This window comes from Trichosurus vulpecula, chromosome 4, assembly GCF_011100635.1.
Source record: "Trichosurus vulpecula isolate mTriVul1 chromosome 4, mTriVul1.pri, whole genome shotgun sequence".
Classification (NCBI taxonomy): Eukaryota; Metazoa; Chordata; class Mammalia; order Diprotodontia; family Phalangeridae; genus Trichosurus; species Trichosurus vulpecula.
This window is the reverse complement of record NC_050576.1, coordinates 430,735,241-430,752,532: the sequence shown is the minus strand read 5'-3', so window position 1 is coordinate 430,752,532 and position 17,292 is coordinate 430,735,241. Positions and strand designations below refer to the sequence as shown.

Sequence of the window (17,292 nt, the reverse complement as noted above, 5' to 3'; positions counted from 1 at the left end):
ATCCTGCCTCAGACTCTTACTAGCTTCCTGACCTGGACAAATCACAACCTTTCTCAGCCTCAATTTTCTCATCTGTAAAATAGAGACAATAATACCTGCTCTCCCATTGGGTCGTGGTGATGATAAAAGGAGATAACATATGTAAAGTACCTTGCACATTCTAAAGTGCTGTGTGTGTGTTACTTATTATCATTAAGCTCACAATAAAAATAAAATTTCAGGAAAGAAGTAATTAAGATCACTTGAGGTGTAAAGGAACTAATTATTCTAGTGGCTCATTGGTGCATACCAGTCATTTGATATGCATAGGATGATTTTATTCTAATTATTTTGGCTAATTAGGTGTAAGTTCTGCTACTTTTACATTGCTCAAGAAAGATGTTTTGAATTTTTAGGTGCTTTAAATTTCAGGGTCCTGAGACAAGGGTTCTATTGCCCCTCCCTAGTTTCACCCTTGCCCTTAGCTGACCATCTGTGCCACCTCTTCGTTTGTCCTTAGAATGGAGAACTTGGCGCCACTCACCTCTTTGCCCACAGTGCTCTTTTCTCTGACTAGTTCCTTTATGCGCTCATTCAAGGTCTTGGCCTCTTCCTGGTGGGCAGCCATGGAGGCTTCAAACTGGACCTGGAAGGCCTTCAGCTCTCTGCTGATGCTGGCTACTGCATCCTGTGAAGGAATGAGCAGGAAGGAAAGAAGATGGGATGTCTCTGAAGTTTGGTATCGAGCTGTTTCTGCTGCTTCCCTCCCCTCCCCATCCCTGCCCTCCCCATCCCTTCCCTCCCCATCCCTCCCCTCTCCTCCACTTCTCTTTCTCCCCTCCCCTCCACTCCCCTTTCTCCCCTCCCTTCTCTTCCCTTCCCTTTCCTTCCCTGCAAAATGCCTGGCACAAAGTAAAGACTTAATGCATTGTTGACTGACTGACTAATCTTCACAGATCTGAGGTGTAGGTGGGTACTGTTATTATCCTCAGGAAGGTAAGGCAGACAGAGGTTAAATGACTCGCCCAGGATCACATGGCTAGGAAGTGATTCAGGAGTCAGGATTTGAATTCAAGGCTTCTTGACTCCGAGTCTGAGAGCCAAGGAAAGGAGTAAGATGGGCATAAGTAGGTAACCACACATTACAAATAAAATATTATGAAGAAGTAGAGAAAAATGGAGGCCGGGTCATGAGGGGAAAGTGTAACCAATGGGCAGCCATCTGCTGATTTTGTGTGTGTGCTTCAAACATGTTGGGTGAACCTCTTGGGCAAGCTCATTGGAAGACGGGGACAAGGGTCATTGGAGAAGAGCGGGCGTTGGAGAGCTGGAGAAGATCGCAGATCCATCTGAGCATGCAGATACACCCAGCCTGTCTTTCACTGCACACTACACTTCTTACACTCGGCCATCCAGCCACACTGGTCTTCTCTCTGTTCCCCACACATGGTACTGTATCCCATCTTCATCCCTTTGTACTGGCTGTGCCCCATGCCTGGAATGCCCTCCCTTCCTCACTCCTGCCCCTCTTCCTTCCCAACTCGGCTCAAGCCCTACTTTTTACATGAAACTTTTCCTGATCTCTCCCTACCTTAACAACCCCCTCCCCCCTACTACCTTGTATTAATTTTCTTTAAATTTATTCTATACTTATTGTCTCCACTATTAAAATGTAAGCTCTTTGAGAGAAGGGATTGTTTCATTCAGTATGTTTATATTGCCAGCTTGGGGCACATAGGAGGCCCTTAATAAATGCTGGCTGTTGATTGATTTATTACCCAAAGCAGGTGGGTCATAAATATTTGTTTTATTGAACTGAATTATTGTGGGTTATACCATCTGAGTGGGAGCTTGAGGTATATTGAGAGTATTTAATTATTGACAGTAATTGAAGATTGAATCTGGGTCCAAGTGAGCCCAGAGCTTAGGCAATGGGCCATATGAGTCAACTCTTCCAAGCCTGAAAAGGAGGACAAGGTGATTGGTTTCATTCATTGTCTTTGGTCAATCCCAGATTTTCTTTCCTGCTTTTCTAGTGGAACTGACTGGAATTCAAAAAAAATCATGAAAGGTAGAGATGGAACATGACCTATTACATCATTCGGGCCCCCTTCCCTTCCTCCCTACCCCTTTGCCAATGAAGCATCACTCCCTACAGGACAATCCCCCATGGATTGTCTAGACCAAGTATGAATAACTCCAACGATGGAGATTCCAGCTCTGTCCTTGGAAGGTTATTCCAGACTAATTGACCTTATTGTGGAGAAATGTTCCCTAATGTTAAGTTTTTATCTTCACTCAATTTCATACCCTCATTATTCCCTCAGACATCTCACTGGATCTTGGGTCTCCCTAACTGTATTTTTTGTGATACTCAAGCAGCTATGTCCTTTGGACAGGAAACAGGAATTGGCTGGGAGCCTCACGGGGGCAGGAGGAGATGGCAAGCTTATGTCAGCTGTTGGGGAGTGGTGGCATAAATTGAACAGGTTCCAAGATAATAAGACACCATTCCTTAGGGCATATGCTTGCTAGAATAACACTCTGGGAATTGGGAGATTCATTCTTATGAGTTCAGAGATAAGATACATGGGATCCTGTACCCTAGGAGGAAGCTAGCTCAGATGGACTGGGAAGTTCTTATGAACAAAATTCTGACAACAAAACCAGGGATGATTCCATTGAGGGAGAAGAGGAGAAATCAACTGTTTGAGATGTGGATGCACAGGGAGACCACAAACCAGCTAAGACTCTAAAACATATATATGGAAGATGGAAACTAGCACAGGCAATAGGTAATAAACATAAAAGGGTAGCAGACCTGGGAGGACTGATGCCAATCATGCTAAATCTCTGGATGAGCTGAACATGGCAAGAAAAGTTTAGGGATTTGTGACTGTTTTGGAAACAAGAGGTCGCTCAGAAAGGGCTAGGACTGCTACTCCAGAGAGATGAGGTGGTGACTAGGAAAAACAAAAAGCAGCAGGCAAAAGGCAGAACAAATCAATTATCTTTTTGCTTCTGTTCCTTCTCCCATCCATCATCAGACTTGGACTTCACAGACTGTTGTCTTCCTTCGTCCAAATGTCAGCTCTTTGAGGGCAGGAACTGTCTTTCTTTCTGCTTGTAATTGTATTTCCAGTGTTTGACACAAACATTAGTAAGCACTTAATAAATGCTCTTGACTTGTTGACTAGAGAAGGCAGAACCACAAGGGATAAGAATGAATTGAAACTCAAGAACCTGGTGGAATGTGCTGACTCAGAAGGATCATCCAGTCTTGAGCTGGGTTAAAAGTGCCCAGGATTAAGGAGGTGACAGTCCCACTGTTGCCAGTTAGGTCAGATTGCACCTGGAGAATTGCAATCGGTTCTGGGCATCCACAGTTTAGGAAGGAAATTCATGAGCTGGAGTGGGGTCCAGCAGAGGACAACCAGAATAGGAAAGGGCCTTGAGCTAGTGCCACATGAAGGAAGGACCTGGAGCAGAGAACAACTGTGTGTGTGTGTGTGTGTGTGTGTGTGTGTGTGTGTGTGTACGTGTGTGCTGTCAAGGACTTGGGTGAAAGCCACACAGGATGGGGAGGCTTATGAGATCTTGGGGTCAACTGGGTGCCTCAGTGGATAGAGCAGTGGCCCTGGAGTCAGAAAGACCTGAATTCAAATCTGGCCTCAGACACTTCCTAGCTGTGTGACCCTGAGCAAGTCACTTAACCCTGTTTGCCTCAGTTTCCTCTTCTGTACAAGAGGGTAATAGTAGCACCTGCCTCCCAGGATTGTTGGGAAGATCCAGTGAGAGAATAATGTTAAAGTGCTAAACATTGTGCCTGGCACATAGTAACTTCTTCCTCCTCCTCCTCCTCTTATTCCTCTTCTTCCTCCTCTTCCTCCTTTTCCTCCTCCTCCTCCTCTCCTCCTCCTCTTCTTCTTCTTCCCCTTCTTCCTCTTCTCCTCCTCCTCTTCTTCTTCCTCTTCTTCCTCCTCTCCTCCTCCTCTCCTCTTCCTCCTTCCTCCTCCTCTTCCTCCTGTCCTCCTCCCCCTCCTCTTCCTCTCCTCCTCCTCTTCTTCTTCTTCCTCTTCTTCCTCCTCTCCTCCTCCTCTTCTTCTTCCTCTTCTTCCTCCTCCTCCTCCTCCTTTTCCTCCTCCTCCTCTCCTCTTGCTCCTCTTCTTCCTCCTCTTCCTCCTTTTCCTCCTCCTCCTCTCCTTCTTCCTCTTCCTCCTCCTCCTCCTCTTCTTCTTCCTCTTCCTCCTCCTCCTCCTCCTTTTCCTCCTCCTCCTCTCCTCTTGCTCCTCTTCTTCTTCCTCTTCTTCCTCCTCCTCCTCTTCTTCTTATTCATCTTATTCCTCCTCCTTCTCCTCTTCTTCTTCCTCTTCTTACTCCTCCTCCTCTTCTTCTTCCTCCTCTTCCTCCTTCTCCTTTTCCTCCTCTTCCTCCTCTCCTCCTCCTCTTCCTCTTCTTCCTCCTCCTCCTCCCCACTATGAGTATAGAATCAGAGCTGTCTCAGAAAAGAAGGGGCTGCTTCCAGAAGCAGCGAGTTCCTTCTCATCACCTACTAGGCTGTAATAGAAGGGATTCCTTCTCAGGTATGGGTTAGCTTAGGTGATCACCGAGTATCTTCTTACTCTGAAGTTCTGTGATTTGGGGATAAGTGAGATGGAAAGATTGTCTTCAAAAGATTTAAGACTTGGGGCCTGGATAACCAACCTCCCAGGGGATTGAAATCATTTAGAAACAGAAACACTGAACCACAAATTGTGGTGAGCAGCAGAGTTTCTGAAGGACTTGAGGTGGAAAAAAATAACTGATTTTCAAAAAGGGGAAGAAGGTGGATTTTTCAAACAATAGGTTGGTAATTTTGACTTTGGTTCTTGGTAAAATTCTACACTGTACTATTAAAAGAGTGGTTTGTGGCTATTTGGAAAGGCCAGTGGTGATCATTGAGAGCCAGCATTGGTTCTCAAAGATAAGTCAGGGCAGAGTTTTCTCTTTTCCTTTTCTGACAGGGTTCCTAGATGGAAAGATCAGAGGAATGCCATTGATACAGTAAGCCTGCATTCTAGGAAGCCATTTGACAAAGCTCTGATGACATTCTTAGGGACAAGATGGAGAACTGTGGCTTAGATGGAGGTTCTTTTATATGGATTAGAACCTGGCTGAGTGATTGGACCCAAAGAGTGGAGATTAATGGAGATGTCAGCTTGGAGAGAAGCCTCTGGTAGAGATTTTCCAGTGGCTATGACCTTGGTCTTTTCTGTTCAACATTTTTTATGCTGATCTGGATCAAGACAGAGATAGCACACTTGTGAAATTGGCTGATGACACAACATGGGGAGATAACTAATGCTTTGGAGACAGAATTGGGATTAAAATAGATCTCAAAAGGCAAGAGTGAAGGAAGGAATCTAATAAGATTAAATTTAATAGAGATGAATAATATGAAAAGTCCTACAATTTGGCTTAAAAATATCAGCTGTTCAAGAACAAGATGAGGGAGTCCTGGGTTATATGAAAAGAACTTGGGGTCTTAGTAGACTGGGCCAAGCTCAATACAAGTCAAGGTTATGTCATGACAGCAGCCAAACAAAGCTGATGTGATCTGAGGCCTCCTTCCTAGAAACAGAGGGTCCGGAACTGAGCGGTCAGAGTCTCTCCATCCTCTCCCCGGCCAGACGCCATCCAGAGTTTCAGGCTCAGTTCTGGGGCCAAATTTTGGTGAGGATATTTTCAGGAGCAGAGCATCCAGGGACGGGTGATCAGGAGAGCAGGGCTGCTTAAAACCTGGCTAAACCAGGATCAGTTAAAAGAATGGAGGGCCATTCAGCCTGGACGAGGGAAGACATTCTTGGCATGTAAATGATGTTTGTCCTCAGATATTTGAAGGGCTGGGATGCCAGGATGCTAGACATAGAGCTAGAAGGGACCTCATCAGAAGCCAATTCTTTTATTTTACAGATGAAGAAACCAAGGTGCAGTGGGCACACTGGCAGTATGTGGCTGAGACATACTCTAATATGAAAAAAGTAACATATTTGCTCTGATAGTCCTTGGGGGGCAGAACCAGGTGGAAGCTGCCAAGAGGCAGATTTTTGGCTCAATCTAAGCAAAAATTTTCTAACGGTTGATAAGTGAACAGTATGTGAAAGGTTTAGGACCCAAACCTTAATGGTCTTTCTTCATGCAGACGTGAAACATATTTGCTATAATTGGGAGCAGATAATCAGCCCCGCTTTGGAGTGAGGCACAGCCTGACCTGAGGGAGGGTGATGACCTTCTCCACACCTGGCCTTTTTCTAGCCAGCCTGGCCCCAGAACATCCGTCCCCCATCCCTGCCTTGGCCACTACAGGACTGTCATTTCTCCCGAGGAGAATGGAGACTCCTTGAGGGCAGAGACTGCTTTAACTTTTTGTCTTTGGTTCCCTAACCTTGCACAATGCCTGGAAGACAGTAGGCATTTAATATTGAATGTTTGTGGGGCAGAACTAAATTGGATATGATGTCTCCCTGCCTCCAGATGCCTGAGATGGAAGAGTTCAATCCTAAAATGGTACTGTTGGATAAGCCATGTGGCTTGAGCTCTGGACTAGAAGACAGGAAGTCCTGGGTTTTTATCCCACCCTAGAAACTCATGAGCAGTATGAGCCCACCCAAAGGACTTAACTCCTCAGTTTTCTCATCTGTAAAATGAGAGATTAGAAAAGATGGTCTCCAAGGTCCATTCTGGTTCTAAATCTATGAGCTCATGAACTCTAGGATGCAGCAAACTTTTGGATTTTGAATCAGGTGCTGTTTCTGATTTGAAGAAAAACTAAACTTGGGAGCACTGTTTGACATGACATCATAATTATCAAGCACTAATTTTACAGTGGCTCCATTAAACACAATTGGAACTAACCTTTGCTTGGTAGCTCTTGATCACTTTGATCAGTCAGGTCTGACTCTTCACGACCCCATCGGGGAGTTTCTTGGCAGACATACTGTACTGGTTCTCCATTTCCTTCTCCAACGCATTTTACAGATGAGGAAACTGAGTCAAATGACACAGCTAGTAAGTGTCTGAGGCCAGATTTGAGCACAGGAAGAAGAGTCTTCCAGACTCCAGCCTGATGCTCTATTCACTGCACCAGCTAGTCACCCTGAATGAGTCCAACATGCAGTGTGACATTTTTGTCTCTGCAGCCTGACAGATTTTCCTGCCTTCACACTCTCCCCATTTCAGTCCATTCTCAGAGAAGCCACATAGTACCATGGAAGAGGCCCAGGTTTCAGGGTCAGAGAACTTGGAATCCATTCCTGCCTCTGACACTCACCATCTTGGGCAAAGAACTTAGTCTCTCTGGGCTTCGGTCTCCTCATCTATCAAATGAAAGGCTAGGACTGAATGACTCAGTTTCCCTCCAGGTCAAGACTTAGGATTCCACGTCCCTCACACAAGCTAGGACGCTTCTGCCCAGGTGCAGACCTGATCAGGTCACTCCTTTCCTCACTACCCTTCAATAGCTCTCTATTAAATATTCAGATGCCAGAGTTGGGCATTACAGATCCTCCATAAACTGGCTCCATACTCTTCTTCCCACCTTATCTCATACTCTGCTCCTCCTGTGCCTTATCCTCCAGAGGACAGAGTGCTGGACTCAGAGTCAGGACGACCTGGGTTCAAACTGCATCTCTGACACTTCTCAGTTGTGTGACCATTGTGCAACCTCTCTGAGCCTCAGTTTCTTCTTCTGTAATATGGACATAACCATACCTAGAAGACCTACCTCCCAGTGATTTTGCGAGGCTCAGATGAGATCATCTCTGTGACGAGCTTTGTAAGCTTTGAAATGCTATGGAAAGGTCAATGATTATCCAGCCAACTCGGCCACTGGTTGTTCTCTTTCCGTGTTCTCTTCATTTTCCCACATCCACATGTCTGCTCACACTGGAATTTGCTCGTACCTACAATTCCCTCCTCTCTCCCCAATTTTGTCTGTTCAATTTGCATCTATTCTTGAAAGTCCAGCTCAAAGCTACCATGTTGACGAAGGTTTCTCTGATTGCTGCCATCTGGGGAAGCAGTGGATAGAGTATTGGTCCTGGAATCAGGAAGATTCATCTTCCTGTGTTCAAATCTTGCCTCAGACACTAGCTGCGTGATCCTGGGCAAGTCACTTGACCCTGTTACCTCAGTTTCCTCATCTGTAAAATAAGGTGGAGAAGGAAATGGCAAGCCATCCCAGTATCTTTGCCAAGAAAACCCCAGATGGGGTCACGAAGAGTTGGACACGACTGAAAAATAACAAATGATGGTTTTTTTCTCTCCAGGCTCTCACGACACTTTGCTCTTCTCATGTATTATTTTCTTAATATTAGAGTTAGTTGTGTATATGTCCTCTCTCCCTATTAGACTAGAAGATCCATGAGGCAGGAGAACATTTCTTCTCTAAATACCCAAGACAGCGCCCTGCACACATGGGCATCCAGTCAGCCTCATTGAATAAAAATGCCCTGAATGGCATTGGTTTAGATAGTTAAAGATCAGGCATATTAAGTACCTCCTATGTGTCAGGCACCCTTCGAACAGCTAGGAACACAAATAGAGACAAAGAGAAAGGACAGTCCCTACCCTCAAGGAGCTTATACTCTAATGGAAGATGGCAACATAGAAAGGAAAGCTGGAAAATGGGCAGAGAGCAATGGTGCCTTTATAGGGTCATGCTGAAAAGTGGTCATGTGCAATCACCTTGTTATTATACTATGGCATGGAAATGCTTGTTTTATCCCATAAAATAAAAAAAATAAATGAATGTGAAAACAAAAGTAGTCTGGAGAGACGAGGGCTGAGCCAGGTGAAAAGTGAATGTATGGGTGGGCTGCTTCCTTTACTAGAGGTTCCAGGGAGGAGGGGCTCATCAGGAAAGGGAGCTATAGGGATGGAGGGTCTGCCAGCATGGGAGAACTATTGAGGCAGAGATGGAGAAGTAGTCCAGGAAGACAGGTCTCAAGCTGAGCCAGGAGTGATTTGAACTAATTAGGGAGAGGGCAGAGGAGAAATAATTGTAATAAATGGACCCTAGCTTGAGGGAAAGGCCCATGTGGGAGCGAGTGCCCCGGCGGAGGAGCCCAGGCACCCTAAGTGGTGCTGGAGGGAGGGCAACCAGGGCAAAGCTGGTGGTCTCGTGGGAATGATGACCTTTGCTTCATTCATTTGGGCTGAGGGTCAGCCTTAGCTTTGAGAGTCAATGCCCCAGGTATCTGCCTCTGCTTTTAGGATAGAGAATCACAAATGTCACAGAAGAAAGTCTTCAAAGTCTCTCTCCAGCTCTGTCTCTGATCCTACTACTGGGAGCAGCCTTGGAAGTGATCCAATTCAGTGCCTTTGTGAGGAACCTGAGACCTGAGGCTGGGTGAAGTGATTTGCCCACCATCACACAGAGAGTTAGTAGTAGAGATGTGATTAAAACCCAGGGCAGCCTACAGTTGAATGAGTCAGATGGATGCCCATGCTTTCATCTTTGTTGGGAAGACAACTCCTGTCTCTGTAGTAGTGATGAATCCTTATCTTTTCAGTGACCAGGCCTCCACCTCCCATTTGGATCAACCATTTCAGGCCTCGTTGGGGCACTTGGTACCCATGAAGCCTGAGGGGCCATTGCCTTGCTCATGACCCCTGCAAGCTGCCTCCTCCCTCCTCTGGGTTTGGTTTCCTCTTATTGCCTTCCTCCTATCTCAGTGGGCTCGCATTTCCATTTTCAAAGTTAGAGTGGAGAAGTCGAGAACCCCACTCCAGTCTCTGAGGCCCTCAGGAAGCACCTTGTGGTTTGATAGCCCCATGAGAAATGTCAAAGTCAGTGAAAATGGGAACTCCGGCTGCCAGGAAAACCTAAAACCAAGCTTCACTCGGGGACCGCGGCGCAATCCCAAAGGGCTGATCAGCCTTCTCCTTGGGTGATGGTTCCATCGAGTCAGGCCAGCCAAGGAATTTCCTCTAACTAGAAAATTGGATGAAAGAAGGAAAAAACAAAGCTGCAAACTGTCCTGTGGGCAGCTGGGCAATGTCAGGGGCCAGGGGAGACCTCTCCTACAGAGTTCTGGGGCCCAGAGTGGGCCCTGGCCCTGGGGGTGGAGCCTTAGCCTGAAAGGTCACCATCTGGGCTTGGGGCAGACCGATTCCACTCAGAGCAGGGGCCAGGGAGGCTCCAGGAAGCCAAAGGCTCTTAGGCAAGACTATTTTGGCTCTTTCTGCTTTTTTCTGGTGCCAGAAGCTCATTTGCTGGGCTGCAGGCTACACCAGATTCCCCCAAGGACTCAAGATCCCAGGCCCAGCATGGAGCTGGGTGAGGAAGCTGAGCAGCAGCGTCCAGCACCTAATTGCAACATTCCTTCCCGTCCAGACAAGTTAGGGCATTCAGTCTTGGTGCATGCCTCCCTCTAGCCACACCAGGACAGAAAGAGCACATGGAGCTGATGGCCAAGGGAGATGGAGTGGGGTAAGAGAGGAGAGGCTGTTTCTGAAATCTGACAATGTTTAGGGTACTGAGTGCAAGGACCCAGGTTCAAATCCTGCCTGTGTAGTAAGTGGGCAAGTCTCTTAGCCAAACTCGGCTAAGAGTTTCCTCAGCTGTAAGATGAAGGGGTTGCATTAGATGACCTCCGAACTCCATTCCAAATCTTAATCTATGATTCTAGCTTTCTCAATTAATGCAAAGTAAATAGCAGTTTGTGGGAGGAGATAGGCAAGAGGGCAGTAAAGAAATGACTGGGAGATCGAGGAAGAGCCTCATTTGGGAGGTGGTACAGTAATTGAGGCTTGCGGGAAGCTAGGGATTCCAAGAGATGCCTCCGGTGCTTAGCACAGTGCAAGTGCATAGTAGGTGCTTAATAAATACTGATTGATCGATAGGAAGGAGAGCAATCTAGGCATGAGGGATGGTCTATGCAAAGCCCTGGAGGTGGGAGACAGCAGGCAGGCCATTTTGGCTGGAATCCAGCGTGAGAAGAGGAAGCATTTGAAAAGGAGATGGTTGAGATTGGGTGGAACCTCCCCACTGGGGTTCCTCTTGGTTGCTTGTGTGCATGAGACACCCAGTGAAGCTTCTGCTATGTGGGGGCCAGTCTGGCCTCACGGCCAAACCCTCGGAGTCAGAATCACAGACTCAGACAAGGCAGAGATGGAAAAGTTTTTCGAGATTGCTTGGTCCTGTCCTTGTACTCTACAGAAGATGATGATGATGCCCAACCCGGGTCACTGCCTTGCCAAAAGTTGGCACCCTTTTAACTAGTGGTGCCAGGATTTCAGTCTTTAGACACCAAACTCCAGGCTCTCGCTCCTCTGCCGGGACCTCTCAGAATCACAGAGGCTGCTAGAAGGGGCCCCAGTGGCCATCTGGCACCAACACTCCCTGAGCAAGAATGCCCTTCTCACAATCCTGGACAAGATATCGACCGCCAGTGACTGAGCAGCCGAGCAGCCAAGCACCAAGCGCCTTCCACTTCTGGAAGGCTCCAGTCTTTGGCAAGGTTTTCCTGATCTCCCAACATCAGTTTGCCTCTCTCTAGCTCCCATTAATTGCTCTAAGCAGAAATGCTTAATCCCTCTTCCACATGTCAGCCTTTCAGACACAGGACCAGGCACTCTTTCTCCCACAACAGGGCTTCTCTCATCACTTTAGAGATGGGATTACTGTGACCTGCCCAGGATCCTACCCGGAGGAAGCAGCAGCATTTGCATTGGGGTCTTCTTGACTCCAAGTCCAATGCTCCTCACTGAGCCACACTATCTCTCCAGCCTCAGTTTTCCCTTCTGTAAAACAGGGAAAGTCATACCTGCCATGCTTCCTCCCAAGGGAGAGAGCTCCGGACATTCAAGGTAAGCAGACTCCGGGTCTGGAGGGTGCTGGGCTGGGACACACCAAAGGGTTCAAGCTGGAGGAGGAGGCCCAAGGCTGTTCAAGTGACCAGCAGGCCTCCCCACGGAGAGCAGCCTCTTCCTTCTCCTGGCCCAGCAGGGGTTATAAAAGTCGGGGGCTTTTGTTTGTTGCAGCATGAGGAGTTGAGGTTGTTTATTTGGGTCCTCTGATGGTTTCTAAGTAGTCTTTCCAATTCAAATGCCTTTCAAATGTGTTTGGTTTGGATTTTTTAATCCTTTTTGTAAATGCCAATTTGTTCTAGAATATTATGCTTTGCCCTCCCCCCTGCCCCCCACCCTCCTCCCAGTTTAATGTCTTCCTTTGAACTGATCTCTCAAGTGAGTTAAATCCAAGTGATCTCATGTATACATTTGTTTCTCTTTTTTCCCTGATTTGATTCAATCCAACAGCCTCTTCAATGGGCCAGGGACTGTGTGGGGCACTGGCACCACAAAGTCAAAACCCAACACTGTCCTTTTTCTCAAGCAGCCCATCAGTGGTGAGAGAGGGGGCAGGGCACGCCATGTGCACACAAGGAGAACAACACTAATTAATTCGCAGTGGGAGTGCGCATTCACAACTACAGGGTCAGTCAGTGAGCAGACGCTTGTGAAGCGCCTACTATTCGCCAGGAAAGGTCTGGTGTTGGAGGCAGCTGGCTTTGCAGGTTAGATACTTCGGGTCATTTCTAGCTAAGTTGTTGCTCTTTCCAGATTCTTGAAAACCAGAGATGCTTCAGACCAGAGCTCTGCCTGGTAAGGGGTAGTGGAAAGAATCCAGAGCTTGGCGCCAGTAGATCCGAGCTTGAACCCCAGCTGGGCACCCCCTAGCTCTTGGACCTTGGGCAAAGCACCTCCCTCTGCCGGCCTGGTCTTCCTTGTGAGGGCATTTGGCACAATAACCATTGCCCCCTGGCCCTTTGGGGTGGTTGAGAAGGCTGCAGTGACTTTCTTTTCAGCTCTCCTTCCATCCACTCTCTTTACATCTTGTATGTGCCCCTTCATCTGCAGTCTTCTCCCCGACTCAGATGTGAGCTCCTGGACAGTAAGGATCATGTTTTCCCCTCTCTATACCTCAAATTCAGTGGGAGCTTAATAAATGCTGACTGACCTCCCATGCTCCTTTTGGACACCTCTGCCAATTTCTTCCTGGCATCAAGCCTGAATTTGCCCATTGGCAGCTTCCAGTCATCCTCCCTCGCTCTGCTCTCAAGTTTAGAAGCACAACTGTCGTGGGGCATGGTATCATAGGGTTAGAGGTGGAGGAGATCTCAGAAGCTACCTGGTCCAACAGCCTCATTTTACAGATGAAGAAACTGAGGCCCAGAGACAAGCATAGGATCATCGGACCATTGACCTGGAGCTAGAAGGAAACTTCCAGGTCATCTAGGTCAACCCCCCACATTTCACAGAACAGTAAACTGGGTCCTGCAGAGCTTGAGGGACTTGCCCAAGGTCACACAGATAGCATGTGTCCCAAGCAGGATTTGAACCTGTGTCCCCGGACACCAGAACCAATGTTCTTCCCACTTTAAATGGCTGCCTCCCCAGAGAAGGAAGGGACGTCAGAGGGCATCTTGTCCAACAAGTGCCTGAATAGGACTTCTCTTTATAACAAGCCCTACCTCTAGATCTCTAGCAAGTGCTGCTTCATAAAAACCAGTCATGGGCAGATGCTGTCACTAAGATGACATTCCATTCCCAGTTCTTGGGCAGAGGGAGTTTCCTGAGCATGTCTCCTCTGTAACTTTCTAACACATAGCTCAACTGAACCAGGTTCAGTTCAACAGGCATCTTATGAGAGCCCACAATGTGCCAGGCACCATGTTGCACAAGAGGCAAAGAAAAAAATGAAAAGAAATGTCCTTGACCTCAAAGGGGTCCCATTCTCCAGTTCTTACAGAGCACCTCTTTGGTCCAATGCTTCACCCACTTCCAAGCCCGAGGCTCTCATTTCCCATGAAAATGACTTGACTGAGGAACCCTCTGATGGTCTTGATTTCAGGAGACATTGAAACAGAGAGGGTGGAGAGGCTGCTGAGTCAGCTGCTGAGCTCCCCCCCACCCCACAGTGTAGTGTTACAGTGTCCTCACTGACAAGATGAGTGGCTTGGGAAAACATGAGTTGTGTTCTCTGCCTCAAAGCTGCCTGGTGATGGGCAACATTTAGGATACTGTGGCTTGGCAGGGGAAATGTTTTTGAACTTCTTTTGATCCCAAAAGTTTACAGAGTGGTTTTTTGGGGGTATGGGAGAGTGGAAACAAGGAGGAAGTCTAATTAGGAACAGTATTTGGAGATCTCTTCAGGAACAGGGATCTCGGGGCAGTTTACCAAACAGCTCTGCCCTTGGTGGCAGGAAGAAGCTCTGAGCTGTCTTTGCTGATGAATGAGCTTGATCTATCAGGATAAAAATCCATGGCCCAAGTCATACCAAAAGGCCATGGATTCTACTCCCAAGAACTTGGTTAAGAAAGACTCTTCCAAGTGTCAGAAAACATCTTGTTCCTCACTCGCAGGACACCACACACTCATCCTTGCTCAGGTGCTCATCTCACCCACTTCCCACCTGAAGGCTGGTCAAAGATCCATTGGGGCCGTTAAGGAAGAGTGATCCTCCCCTTCCAATAGGAGTAGGGAATCTTTTGGGACTTTCTCCCTGCCCTCCTCATTGTTTTTCTACCTCTAGTCCCAAGGACCCAGTGTCCTTGTAACCCTGCTCCCTCCAGACCTCCTTGATTAGAGGCAAGGATTGAAGCAGGATTCTTTCCTCCCCCCAATAATGGGTTCCCTCTCAGGGGCTTGGCTTGAACTGCAACCCTCAACTCTCAAACTGAAATCTTCCATCACTAGACACTGGATTTCTCTTCTTGATCCAATCAAAGACATTCACACTTCAGACTATACAGAATGTATTTACATATCATATTCATTGGATTAATTGATTGATTCTGTAACTAAATCAAAGAGGCATTCTCACCTGATAAAGGTGTGTGTGGGGGGTGGGGGGGTAGAATTCCACTCCTTAAACCTGTGATTCTGTGCACCGTAGGACACCATGGACGATGCAAATACGTATAACTAACATCCAGAACCTTAAGGGGCTTATAAATGAAATCGATCAATCACTCAAGCAATCCATAGGCATTTGTGCCCATGCTCACCCTGTGGCCAGTCATTGCGCTAAGTGCTGGAAACAAAAATGAGGCAGTCCCTGCCCTCAGCAAGCTTATGTTCTAATAGAGAGAAGACTAACACATATGAAACAATAGGGGACAACCCAAGACATAATTTTCAAAATTGGTGGTGGGAGTTGGGCGAGGAGTTGCTTGGTGGCACTGAGGCATCCTGACTCTGAGAGCAGCTATCTATGCATTGTGCCACACTGCTACTTTAAGTATTGATGTGGCAAAAGAAGGAGTGACAGAGGAAGAAAAATGCTATGGATGGTGGGGAGTTGAAATCTGGACAGCGACCATCCCCAGGTGTTCTCCCCTCCATTGGCCCATCCTCCAATTAGCATTCTTCCACTGTGAGCCAGACCTGGACTTTGCAGAGGCCAATCAATGCCTTCAGTGAGCAGAATGTAGCTCAGCTCCGAGCTCACCTTGTCTTTCTCCTGCTGGTTCAGTGCTTGCTGTTTCACACGGTCTGTCTCCAGCTTGGCATTCTCCAGGTCTCGATGGGCTTCAATGAGCTCCTCATACAACATATTTTTCTCAGTTTCCTTTAGAGATAAGGCCTAGAAAAGGGATGAAAAGGGAGAAGAGGAAACTATGTTCTAGATCTGTGAAAAAAATATTTAAGTGAATTCAGAAGAGAAAAAGAATCTAGCCTCTTGAAGAAAAGGGTTGTAGCACTGAGAATGTGCTTCAATGTTAAGTAATAATTTAGAATAAAACAGTAAGTGTCCAGACCCCAAAGCTAGAAGGGAAGGAAAATGAATCTGGATAACTTAGTGGTTTTGCCAGCCAAGCAAACACATGCTGGCGGGGAACTATGGATCATCAATGAGCTGAGGAAGACCCCCATCCAATTATAGCATCACAGGATTGAGGGCTGGAAGGGAACTTAGTACCAGCCCGTCGTTTACAGATGACAAAACTGAAGCCCATAGAAGGGAGACGACTTGGCCAAGGTCACATGGAGAATCAACAGAACTGGGATTCTTGCTTGAGTTATTAGCTGGTACAGTCTTTAATTTTTGAACACAGATAGAAATAACGGGAAAGAATGGAAGCGGCATTTAAAAAGTAACTCTTTTAAAAGCTATGTTGAGCGATTGAAGGAGGCTCATTGAAAGGCTAAAATTTTTCTTCTTATGGAATTTTTCCTGTTGATTCATCTTCTGTAGTGACCCCATTCCCTCCCGTCTTCTCCAGCAGATTGCCCTCTCTATCATCCCCACTCTCTCACTAAATTTCAGTCTCTTCCCAGCTACTGGTTGCTTCCTCATCACTTAAAAACATGCCCTCACCTCCCCTATTCTCAAAACCCCCTCACTTGGCACCCTCCCATATCTCTCCTCCATTTTGTTGTGCCTACAACTGATCCTTCCACCTTCTTTCCTCTCACTTCCATATTCTCTGCTCCAACCTCATTCTACCGAAACAGCTCTCTCCAAAGTCACCAGTGATGGTTTTAATGACCAGATCCAATGGCCTCTTCTTGATCCTCATCCTTCTTGACCTCTCTGTAGCTTTAGACGCTCTGGATCACCCTCTTCCTGACATTCGTTTCTCTCTAGGTTTTCATGCCACTGCTTTCTCCTGATTCTCCTCCTACCTCTCTGAACACTCCTTCGCTGGATCGTTGACCTAGCCACTCTATCTAAACATGGGTGTCCCAAAGGGTCTTGTCTCAGGCCTTCTTATGTTTTTCCTCTATACTATTTCACTTGGTGATCACACCAGCTCTGATGGATCCAGTTGTACCTATTTAGCTAGCCCTAACCTGTCATCTCAAAATGAATTTACCATGGGCATCTTAGACTTACCACGTGCAAAACCGAATTTATTGTATTCTCCCCCCACCCTCCCCCACTTCAGCTCTTCCTAACCTTCCTCTTACTTTTGAGGGTGCCCCCATCTTCCCAGGAGCCCAAGCTGGCAGCCTAGACATTCTTGACTCCTTCTTCTTTCTCCCATATCCACTCATTTCCTAAGACCTGGTGATTCTATTTTCTTAACGTCTCTTGTAAATGCCACCTTCTCTCCTCTGATATGCTACCACCCTGGTGCAGACTGTTATCATCTTATGCCTGGACTATCGCAACTGCCACTAGGGTGGTTCTTAAGTTCCCTCCTACTCAGAGTTTGATATTGGGAGTTCGTGGGAAGGGCTCTGTTCTGAGTGAAGGAAACTCTTCATAATTAGACATCAGCCATGGTACTGGCACCTAATTTTAAAAAATTAGGAGGAAGCAG

At 46.9% G+C, this 17,292-nt stretch overlaps 1 protein-coding gene across 1 annotated transcript in view; it reads right to left on the bottom strand.

Moving 5' to 3' along the window:
- Positions 1-17,292, bottom strand: part of CROCC2 (ciliary rootlet coiled-coil, rootletin family member 2) — a 124,574-nt gene that overhangs the window by 54,239 nt on the left and 53,043 nt on the right. The window contains exons 21-22 of the mRNA XM_036757719.1: positions 15,474-15,608; positions 524-667 (exon numbers count right to left, since the gene is read on the bottom strand). Of these exons, the coding sequence (XP_036613614.1) occupies positions 524-667; positions 15,474-15,608 (279 nt within the window). The remainder of the gene's footprint in view (positions 1-523; positions 668-15,473; positions 15,609-17,292) is intronic.